This window comes from Elephas maximus, chromosome 12 (assembly GCF_024166365.1).
Source record: "Elephas maximus indicus isolate mEleMax1 chromosome 12, mEleMax1 primary haplotype, whole genome shotgun sequence".
Lineage (NCBI taxonomy): Eukaryota > Metazoa > Chordata > Mammalia > Proboscidea > Elephantidae > Elephas > Elephas maximus.
In genome coordinates, this window is record NC_064830.1 from 83,727,353 (window position 1) to 83,738,433 (window position 11,081).

At 47.1% G+C, this 11,081-nt stretch overlaps 1 protein-coding gene across 2 annotated transcripts in view; it reads right to left on the bottom strand.

The window, feature by feature from the left end:
• The window catches only part of GGA2 (golgi associated, gamma adaptin ear containing, ARF binding protein 2), a 34,263-nt gene extending 23,279 nt beyond the window's left edge, over positions 1-10,984 (bottom strand). For both annotated transcript variants that reach the window (XM_049903669.1, XM_049903668.1), the window contains exon 1: positions 10,792-10,984. In XM_049903669.1, the coding sequence (XP_049759626.1) occupies positions 10,792-10,891 (100 nt within the window). In that variant the 5' untranslated portion in view covers positions 10,892-10,984. The remainder of the gene's footprint in view (positions 1-10,791) is intronic.
• Between the last annotated feature and the right edge of the window lie 97 nt (positions 10,985-11,081).

The following is an 11,081-nucleotide window of genomic DNA, read 5'->3' on the forward strand; positions in this document are numbered from 1 at the left end:
GGGGAATCAGGCCCAGTGGGCGGAGACCTGAAAGGGGCAGGGACCATGCCTGTGTTGTTCACCAGTCAAGCACACTGTCTGACAAGCGACATGCTCTCAATGAGTATTTGTTGACTGACTGAATCAACAAATTGATTAACAAACTATTGTCCTAGAAATGGCTCCACTTCCAGTGCAGGCTGGACCTGCGTGTGCCTCCTTTATGCCCCATTTCAGGACCCCCAATGTAATGTGGATTGACACAGGCCACCACCTGAGAGGCCACGTGGAGGTTGTCTTAGCTGTGTGACTAAGGACTATGACATATCATATGCTCTTGGGTAACTCTACCTGGCCAACCCATCAGCTCCAAAAAAGCAACTCCCCTAAACCTCAGCTCATTGAAGACCCTCTCTGACATCTTATATAAGAATCTCCCCCAGGTCAGCTGCTTGCCCAATTTGACAACAGGGATTTGAGACGTCTTCGCTCTTTGCTGCCTTACTCATCCCGAGGGAACCTAGGTCCAACTACACTAGGATCTCCCCCACTGACACATTCATATTTGGATGGAATCTGAAAACACTGAGTATCACAGGGCATCAGGGCACAACCAAGAGCAGAAGAGGACTGGAGTGAGGAGGATTGTCAGAAGGCATGAGGTGAGGCCATGCTCCACTGAGGGACCATGCCTGTGCTGTTCACTAGCCAAGCACAGTATCTGAACGTGGCATGCTCTCAATGAGTATTCGCTGAGTGAATGAGCAAATGGATTAACAAACTATTGTCCTGAAAATGGCTCCCCTTCCAGCACTCCCCATTCTTGCTGGAAGAAGAGGTTAGAGGTGTCTTCTCCAGTGCTAGGAGACGGTAGTGGCTTTCTTGTCTCCCACAGCTGCTGGCTAGAATCCCCGTCCAGCGTCCAGCAAGGAGGCCCACTCCAGGGCCAACATGCTCCACCTCCCTATCGAACCTGTCCACATTCTCTCACAAAGGAGTTGCCAACATGCTCTTTGTCCTGCCCTTTCATAAAATCTCCTAGGCCCCTCAACTGGTCAGCCTGTCCTGGCTCACCCAGCCTCTCAATGAAATATCTTGCCAGTGCTGACAAAAAAGCTCATTCTTAGGGTCCTATTTCTGATGTTATCACTCCTCTTGACTGAATGCCCACTCCTCTCCTCTCAAAATCCTTTCCATTCCTTTAAGGCCCATCAAATTTCCATCTTCTCCAGAAAATTTCCTCCCACTGCTCCAGTCTGACTAATCCTCCTCCGTTCTGATTACCTAAGACTCCACAGTCAATCTAGAGCTTAACTTCCTGACTGCAGCCACATTTATGTCATGCAGAAATCATGTGCCTCCCCAGCTCAGCTGTGAGGGTCCATTCCAAGACAATAACTCAACAAATGAGACTAAATCAATCCGATATCAAGCCCCACATACCCCTCACCATTCCCTGCCCTCAAAGCTCCTTCCCTATATTCTACCTCTCAAAATCTTAGCAGCCCTCAAGCCTCAATTCAAATGTGATCTCTTCATACAGACTTACTTGGTCTTTTATCTCCCAACCCCACAAAACAGAGCCATCTCTTTCAGAAGTTCCCTATTTCACCTGCAGCTCTTTTATAATTGGGATCTCTAACTCCACCCCTCATTAGTTACATGCCCTCAGGTTCTCTGACCCTGTTTCCTTAACTATAAAATAAGGACAACAGGACTCTCCTAATGGGACTGTTTTATGAGATTTAAACGAGACAGTGTGTAAAGTGCTCAGAATAGCAACACATAGCAAACAATAAAGGATAGCTAATTTTTTTTTTTTTTTTTTTAAGGCTACTGTTTACTACTTTAATACGTGGTCTCTGCCTTTTTTTTTTTTTTTTTAAGAATATTACACCTAAAGGGGAAACCCTAGTGGCATAGTAGTTAAGTGCTATGGTTGCTAACCAAAGGGTTGGCAGTTCAAATCCACCAGGCGCTCCGTGGAAACTCTGTCCTATAGGGTCGCTAAGAGTCGTAATCGACTCGACGACACTGGGTTTTGGTTTTTTATACCTAAAGGGACTAAAACTTTCAAATACCATATATTCCCTACAGTGCTTAGCCCATGCCTTACTCATAGGTACAAAGCAAATATTCACTAAATAAATTATTTCAAGCAATGATTCTCAGAGATTCTGATGAACAGGGTCTGAATCATCTAAGATAATTCTACCCTAAAACTGAAAATGCTTTAGTTGCAGTTCACTACAAGGTCAAGGTCGACACTCCAAAGGCATTATGACCTCAACATGTGACTGACTGGACCTAAAGGCAGAGAACAGCACTGAGGACCCAAGCTCACCACAGAGAATCCAGCCCTCTCCCGGCTCACCTGTCACAAAATGGAAAAGTCACAGTACAGACAGGCAACAGCTGTTTCAAAAGAAAAAACTAGAAAACCTCTAAGAGGTTAAATCATGTTCCAAACCCTTTACCCAAGTGTTACAGATTGACTTGTATCTCCTGATACCAGTGAACATGACCTTGTTTGGAAATAGGGCCTCTGAAGATGTTATCTGTCAACATGAGGCCCCACTCCAATCACAGTGGTATCCTTATAAAAAAAAAAGACAGAGACAAACAGAAAGTCACACCAGGTAACACCGCACCAGCAAGCCAAGGAACGCATGGAGCTACAGAAGCTAGGACAGTTACGGAACAGATTCTCCCTCAAAGGAACCACCATGGCCAACACCCTGATCTTAGACTCCCACCTTCCAGAGCTCTGAGACAATAAATTTCTGTTCCTTAAAGCCACCCATTTTATCCTGTTACAGCAGCCTTAGGAAACCAATACATAAGAAGATCTAGAAAATTTAAGTTTTTTTTTCATTTGTTCTATCTTGTATCATGAGGATGCATTCAAGGTTTATTACGGCCCAAAGATAAGATTAATATATCCACTCCTCACTCTCTGACATGGTTAGGGTCCAAAGACCAGGTTGTTATGCGAAAATTGGTGTTATGTGAAAATGGAGGAATTCTTCTTGTTTTCAGACCATCCATTTGTCTGATTTTTTTTATTTAGAAAATATGATCACAGAAATAAAAACAGCTAAGATTTACTGATGTGCTCATCACTGTGACAAGTCCAGATATGGATTACTCCTCTGCAGAGCAGGAGGCTTGGAGGAGACAAAGCTGGATTAAGCAGGATGTGTGGCTGAAGGGCCCACAGCTTAACCACTTCGCCTTCCTCCTGCACTCCATTTCCACCCCTGCAAGCCCTATGTTCATGATCCCAGTACTTCCAGTGAGGGGGCTGGGGGCCTGGCCATGCACCCGAACCCCCCAGGCAGAGGCTTTAGGCCCAGTTCGGCTCACTCTGGGATGTCATTAAACTCGCAATCAATCCTATCTTCCCAACTCCCTCTTGGATAACTCTCCTCCCTTCCCATCCCACAGCAACTCTGAGCTACAGGGCATCAGGACGCATAGGAGCTGGGGACCCAGACCAGATGCCCACTCTGGCTTAGGGCTGCCTGGGCATCTGCCTGGAGGCCACTGCCACAGAGGAGGCCATCCTGCTCTGCAGCTGGACATGGCGCCCCTGCTGGCAGGAGGGAGCACAGGGTGAGGGGCAGCACGGCCGAGCTTTCTACAGGCAACCTGGAGACCCTCCTAGAGGTAGGGGATGCTTCACGGCCACTGTTGTCATAAATGCTAAATGTCGGTTAATGAGATAGTCAACAACTGAGGAGTAGGTCAGGTAGCCACCAACTTATGACTGGGTTACGTTCTGATGACTGTTGTCAGTTCTGACATGTCGAATATCTCTTTTTTTTTAGTTTTCATGATTACTGCATTTTATTTATCAGTATCTTTATAAATCCGACCTTTGTTTTTGGGGGTTGGAAACATCACATATAAACTTAGACATGTTTTAACATTGTATGTAGTACCTATTACCAACGATAAGATATACCAAAATAAAACACAATGGTAAGTGCAGTTCGTCGTAACTTGAATGTGTCTTAAGTCGGGACTACCTGCACATAAACAGACTGCAATCCAGACCTCTCCAGAACTCCGAAAGAGGCATAAACGGGGGACTGGAAGGAGGACAGTACACAGCACCTAGGAGTAAGTCCAGACAGAAGACGGGGATTTATTGAGCACTTGACTTTAACTAAGCTACTGCCTCCCTGGCAGCACTATCAGAGCTAGAATCAAGTAATCAAGAGGAACAAAGTGCTACTTTTAATGGCACAAGGCTGGCAACAAGCTCAAATGTACACAAATAGGGAACTGGTTAAAAAAAAATTATACTACACCCAACAATAAGAACAAGGAAGCTATATATGCAGTAACTTGGAACAGTGATTCAAATATTCTGTTAAGTGGGGAAAAAGCTTTAACAGGATGCATAGAAGACTTCTGTTTGTATTTTTAAAGCATGTGCTTCTGGCAACAGCTTCCTGATGTTCCTTTGGGGGAATCCTCTCTCCTCAGTGCTAAAGGTCCCAAATTTGGTTGAGTCTGTTCCCTTCCCTCACCCTTTGGGTCTGGGAATGGATACCACGCCCACCCACAGGCCTGGCATTCTGCATATTTCACCCTCCTGGCTATCCCGATTTCAAGACAGATACAGGACCCAAACTGGACCAAGAGCCAGGAAAGCCATTACTCTTGCTGAAATTAATGGGAAAAAGAAATTATTTCTGCTGGCATTGCAGCAGGGAGCAGAGCAAAACAGTGACAGCTGAAGAGAAGAAATGAAGCTTGGTGATGCCATGGAGCTTCGGATTGAGCTAGCCTGGCCCTACCCTGGGCCTTACTTTCTCAAAAAGCAAATACAAGTTGGTTTTCTGTCACCTGCAACTAAAGGACTAACGATAATAACTAACTTATTGGGCACTTGGTCTGCACCAGGCACTACTCTAAGTGCTTTATGTGCATTAACTCCTGGGACCCCCACAACCACCCTAAGAGGGAGGTATTATTATCATTTCCATTTAAAAGACAGCTGCTTGCTTGCTGAGGGAAGTTCAGCCAGGAACCCGAGGTCAGACCTTCCTTAGCCCCCATCTAGATTTACTTCTCCATCTAACCTAGACACACAGTGAATCCCTTCACCTACACTCCTGTCCCAGCCACACCATCAGCCCTTCTACCCTCCACCCTTGTCCTTCTATATGGCACCTCCTCCACCCCCTATAACCTACCCCAGTAAATCTCATTTAAAATACAGTTCACTTTCTCTGCTGCTACTGGGGGGAGGAAGAGAAATCACACAACCAGGAGGACTGCCAACACACATTCCTGCTGTCCCATTAACAGTCCTTCTAATGCCTCATGATCTCAAGAGTGGGGAAGTGATTGTGCCCCTCCCCTTCCGGAGGACATTTGACAAGATCTGGACACATTTTTGGCTGTCATGACTGGGGAGAGGGGTGTGTTATTGGTATCTAGTGGGTAGAGGCCACTCGATTCTACAGGATGCTGCTAAACGTCCTATATGCACAGGACAGCCTTCCACAACTAAGAGTTATCGGGCTTGTCATGGATTGAACTGTGTCCCCCCAAAAATATGTGTCAACTTGGTTATGCCATGATTCCCAGTATTGTGTGGTTCTCCTCCATTTTGTCATTGTAATTTTATGTTGAGAGGATTAGGTGGGATTGTAACACCTCCCTGATCCAAGGTAAAGGGAGTTTCCCTGGGGTGTGGCTTGCACCACCTTTTATCTCTCAAGAGATAAAAGTAAAGGGAAGCAAGCAGAGAGTTGGGGATCTCATACCACCAAGAAAGCAGCACTGGGAGCAGAGCATGTCCTTTGGACCTGGGGTCCCTGTGCCCGAGAAGCTCCTTGACCAGGAGAAGACTGATGACAAGGAATCTTCCCCCAGAGCCGACAGAGAGAGAAAGCCTTCCCCTGGAGCAGACACCCTGAATTTGGACTTGTAACCTACTAGACTAAAAAAATACGAGAGAATAAATTTCTCAAAGCCATCCACTTGTATTTCTTGTTACAGCAGCACTAGATGACTAAGACAGGGCTCAACATGTCAATCGTGCTGAGGCTGAGAAACTTTGTTCTCAAAGTGTTCAGGTGGGCTCCCTTTTGCTTCTTACCAGCCATTCCCAATCTTCCCCATCTTCCTCAAACCCGTTACTCCACCTCCTACTCCACCTCCGCCTTAACACTCAGCAGGGAGCCTCCACAGAGACTACGTGGTGGTGCGGGGGCTGGGGTGGGGGGGACCGCTGACAAGCTTGCTTGTGCAATCATCTTTATCTCCTTCCCCTAACCCTCAGAAAACAAATGGTGCCCTTCCTCTTTGTGAGCCCCAGTCACCCCTTCCTGCTCCAGCTCTTTCCTCCTGCAGTACCTCTAAGTCCCCTTTCAGGTGTTGGCTGACTCTGTTACCTTCCCTCGCCCTTTGATCTGGGAATGGGTACCACACCCACCCATAGGCCTGGCATTCTGCATATTTCACCCTCCTGGCTATCCTGATTTCAAGACAGATACAGGACCCAAACTGGAACAAGAACCAGGAAAGCCATTACTCTTGCTGAAATTGGTGGGAAAAAGAAGTTATTTCTGCTGCCCTTAAGCAAAAAGACTCACAAACCCACTGTCTCCTTTTAAAATCTCCTTAACTCCCTGATTCCTTCTAGTTAACTCTCTCCTTCCATATTCAAGAACCATGAAAACAAAAGACAGAGGCCAGTGGCCACATCCTCCCAACAGATAAATTCTGTCTGGCCTGCACCAGCCAGATTTTATACTTCAGAGTACTTGCCAACTTTTGGAGCCCTGGTGGTGCAGTGGTAAAAAGCTCTGCTGCCAACCAAAAGGTTGGCAGTTTCAATCCACCAGCCACGTCCTTGGATACCTTACAGGGCAGTTCTACTCGGTCTTACAGGGTCATTATGAGTCAGACTGGGTTTCGGTTTTGGGTTTGGTTTTGTCAACTTTTAAAAATTCAGAAGATTTCACACAGAAATGCAGGTTTCCACCCCTCCCTGAAAAGCTGGAAGATCCAGCAACTTCAGGCCCCCATTATCCCCAAAAAGCTGAAGAACCCCTCTTTGGTCACAGCATGAACTCTCTGTGGAGGCAGACATAGTTCCAGGCACTCCCTCTTATCTCCTCCACCAGGGTCAGCTGCCAGTTGTTATCGTACCCAAGCCATTTACTCACTTTTTGTGCAATGCAATTCTAAACCTACAGTTCTCCATAACCTCTTAATTAAAAAAAAAAAAAAAACAGTTGCCGTGGACTCATAGCAACCCTATAGGACAGAGGAGAACTGCCCCACGGGGTTTTCAAGACTGTAAGTCTTTACGGAAGCAGACTGCCACATCTTTCTCCCGTGGCACAGCTGGGGTTCAAACCACCAACCTTTTGGTTAGTAGCCAAGTACTTTAACCACTGCACCACCAGGGCTCCTAGCTCCTAATTGTTGTTGTTCTTAGATGCTGTCAAGTCAGTTCCGACTCACAGACTCAGAGTGATCCTATATCAACTACCTTCCATTCCCACCACTAATTTAAAGATATCTCAATGATAACCTTTTAGTTGCCAAAGTCAAGACAACTTATCCTTCCTCACCCTACTCCACTTTCAGCAGCTAAACTACCAACCATACCCCTCCTTTGGTATCTGTGGCTCTCCCCTCTCCCAGCTCTCCTGCCTGTCTGCTCCACCCTCAGTCATCAGGCTGCTCGTAGGTCTGCCCCTTAAATACTTGGGTTCCCATGCTTCATCTCCAAATCCTTGCTTTTTTTTTTTTTTTAATATACATACCCTCTCTAGACAAGCACACTGCCAACGAGCTGCTGACTCCCAAACTCTGCCTTAAACTCTCACCCTCTCTGGAGCTAACCAACTGCCTAGAGAGCTTTTTTTAAAAAATATATATATATATATATTTTATTGTGTTTTTGGTGAAGGTTTACACAGCAGTTTAGCTTCCCTTTCAACAATTTCTATACAAGTTGTTCACTGACACTGGTTACATTCTTCACAATGCATGAACATTCTCGTTATTTCCATTCTGGTTGTTCTGTTTCCATTAATCTGGTTTCCCTGGCCCCTCACAGTCTCACCACTGTTTTAAAGTACTTGTTGACCGTTTGGTCTCATATAGGTAATTTTTTAAAGGAGCATAGTACTTCGGGTGATATTCATTAATTTTTGAGCCAATTTGTCATTTAGCTACAAGGTGACCTCAGGAGTTAGCTTAAGAGAGCATCTCTTTTTGACTGCACCGTAAGCACCTCAAACCCAACAACTCAACTACCTCTTCCTTCCTAAAGCAGCTCCTCCCCACAGGTGAGACATTCTAACCAACCAATTATCTGAGCCCAAAACCTAAGGTCCATCCTAGATTCTGATCTCTTGCCACCATTCCAATGCATCAAGGCTGCTGATTCTGCCTGATAATTTTTTATTGTACTTTAGATGAATGTTTATAGAGCAAACTACCTTCTCATTAAACAATATACATGTTGTTTTGTGACACTGGTTGCCAACCCCCCTATGATGTGTCCACATTCTCCCCTTGTCGACCTTGCTTTCCCCGTTACCAACTTTCCTGTCCCATCCTGGCTTCTCATCCTTGCCCCTGGGCTGGTATGTCTACTTAGTTTCATTTTGTTTTATGGGCCTGTCTAATCACTGGCTGAAAGTTGAACCTCAGGAGTGACTTCAGTACTGAACTAAAAAGGTGTCTGGGGGGGTCATACTCTTGGGGTTTCCAGTATTTGCCAGACTAATAAGTCTGGTTTTTTTTTTTTTTTTTTGGTGAGTTAGAATTTGGTTCTACATTTTTCTCCAGCCCTATCTAGGACCCTCTATTGTGATCCCTATGAGAGCAGTCAGTGGTGGTGGCCCTACACCAGCTAGCTGTGCTGGACTCAATCTGGTGGAGGCTGTGGTACTTGTGCCTCATTAGTTCTTTGGACTAATCTTTCCCTTGTGTCTTTGGTTTTCTTCATTTTCCCTTGCTCCAGATGGGATGAAACTAGTGGAACATCTTAAATCTAATAATTTCTGGTGGGCACTGCCTACTCTCCAATCCCACTGTTTCTGTCCTACTTCAGCCACTAAACACTGCCAAAATAGCTTTTTTCCTACACTCCCTGCCTGAAGTCTCACCCTGCCTAACCAATCCAGCTCCCACATGGGGGCTCCTGTGATGATGCTTCTAGCAGACACACCTGATTACAGGTTCTTCTGCAGAAAACTCCCCAACAGCCCACCATCACGGGATAAAACATAAACTGCTTTCTGTAGTATACAAGATCTTGGCAATCTTTCACAAATTAGTTGTGTAGCCTCATTTCCAGATTCTTTGCTCTTTAGACTTTGCATTCCAGCAACACTGACCTACTTGTTGCCACCAGAATGTTCTGCACTCTCTTGTCCCCCAGCTTTTGCAGTGTCCTCGGTCTGGAATGCTACTGTTTCCTTTCTCCACTCAAATGCTCCCTCTGCTGTGACAGCTCCCAGGTAAACAAACCAACTCCTACCACCACAAGTTTAATGGAACCAAACCCCCACCTTCTCATCAAACTATACGGTGTTTGTACCCACTAAAAAAAGTCTCTGACTGCTCTGACAGGGATCACAATAGAGGGTCCTGGACAGAGCTGGAGAAAAATGTAGAACAAAATTCTAACTCATACATAAAGACCAGACTTACTGGCCTGACAGAGACTGGAGAAACCCCGAGAGTATGGCACCTGAACATCCTTTTAGCTCAGTAATTAAGTCACTCCTGACGTTCACTCTTCAGCCAAAGACTAGCCAGGCCCATAAAACGAGACTAAAGGGGCACACAACAGCCCGGGCACAAGGACTAGACAGCAGGAGGGGAGAGGAAAGCTGGCATTAGGGAACCCAACATCAAGAAGGGAGAGTGTCAACATGTCGTGGGGTTGGCAACCAATGTCGTAAAACAATATGTGTACTGTTTAATGAAAAGCTAGTTTGTTCTGTAAACCTTCATCTACAGTTAAATAACAACCAAAAAAAAAAACGCCTTTGAGGACAAGGCCCTGTGTTACCCACCTCGGTATCTTGAGCACCTAGCACACCACTAACTAGTAATACGAAAACAACAACCCAGTGCCGATTCCGACTCAAAGCGACCCTACAAGTCAGAGTATGCAAGGGGTATATTCTTTATCCTCGCTGAACCTCAATTCCTTATCGGTAAAACCAGGACAGTAAAAGCCGTTATCCTGGGGACTGCCCGGAAGCTTACAGGAGACAACATACATAAGTCTGGCCATAATAAACATCTACAAAAGGTGTAAAGAAACTGTTTCGACGTTAGAGGCAGCTCCAAACCGACTGCAGGAGGCTGCGCGATCTTGCAAGAACTGAGTCTCCTTAAGTCTCTAAAGCGGGGATAATAATAGAAGCTAGCTCCTGGGGTCCTAACGAGGATCAGCAATGGCTGAAATGCTTTCAGCACAGTGCCTGGCACAAAAGAAAAGCTCAATAAACGTTAGCCGTTACGGTTAATAATGAGAATGTTTTGCTACTAAAAAAAGGGGGGGGAGGGGAGTGGTCAGTGGGGGAGGGAAGCAAAGGTCTCAGGTCTGCAGAGCCGGCGGAGCCTTGGACTCCTCTCGGGGGGGACCCGGGCGACCTTCTCACAAGCGGCGAGCCCCAGTCCCCCTCCCCGGCCGCTGGGCCCACCCCAAAGCCGTCCACCCGCCCGCTAACCTCCTAAGAAAGGATCAGGGAGGCGGGAAGTGGGGCCTCACGTGCGCCGCTGCGCCCTCCCAGGGGGCGGCCCCCCGCTACTCACTGAGCCACAGCTCCAGTGCCACCGCCTGCCCCGGGGGCCCCTCCGCAAACTCGGTGCCCTCCGCCGCCCCGGACCCCGCTGCCACCGCAGCCGCCGCCATCGACCCAGCGCCGCTGCTGTGGCCGCAGCTGCTCCGGCCCCTTTCAGCTGCTGCTATCGCCGCCGTTGCTACCTCCTGGCTTGCTCCGCGGCTGGCGACGCAGCAGGCGCGAGTCGGCACGTGACGGGGCGTGGCCGCGCATGCCCCGCCCACCGGGCTTGGTCCCGCCTCTGCGCGGGCCCGCGAGGGG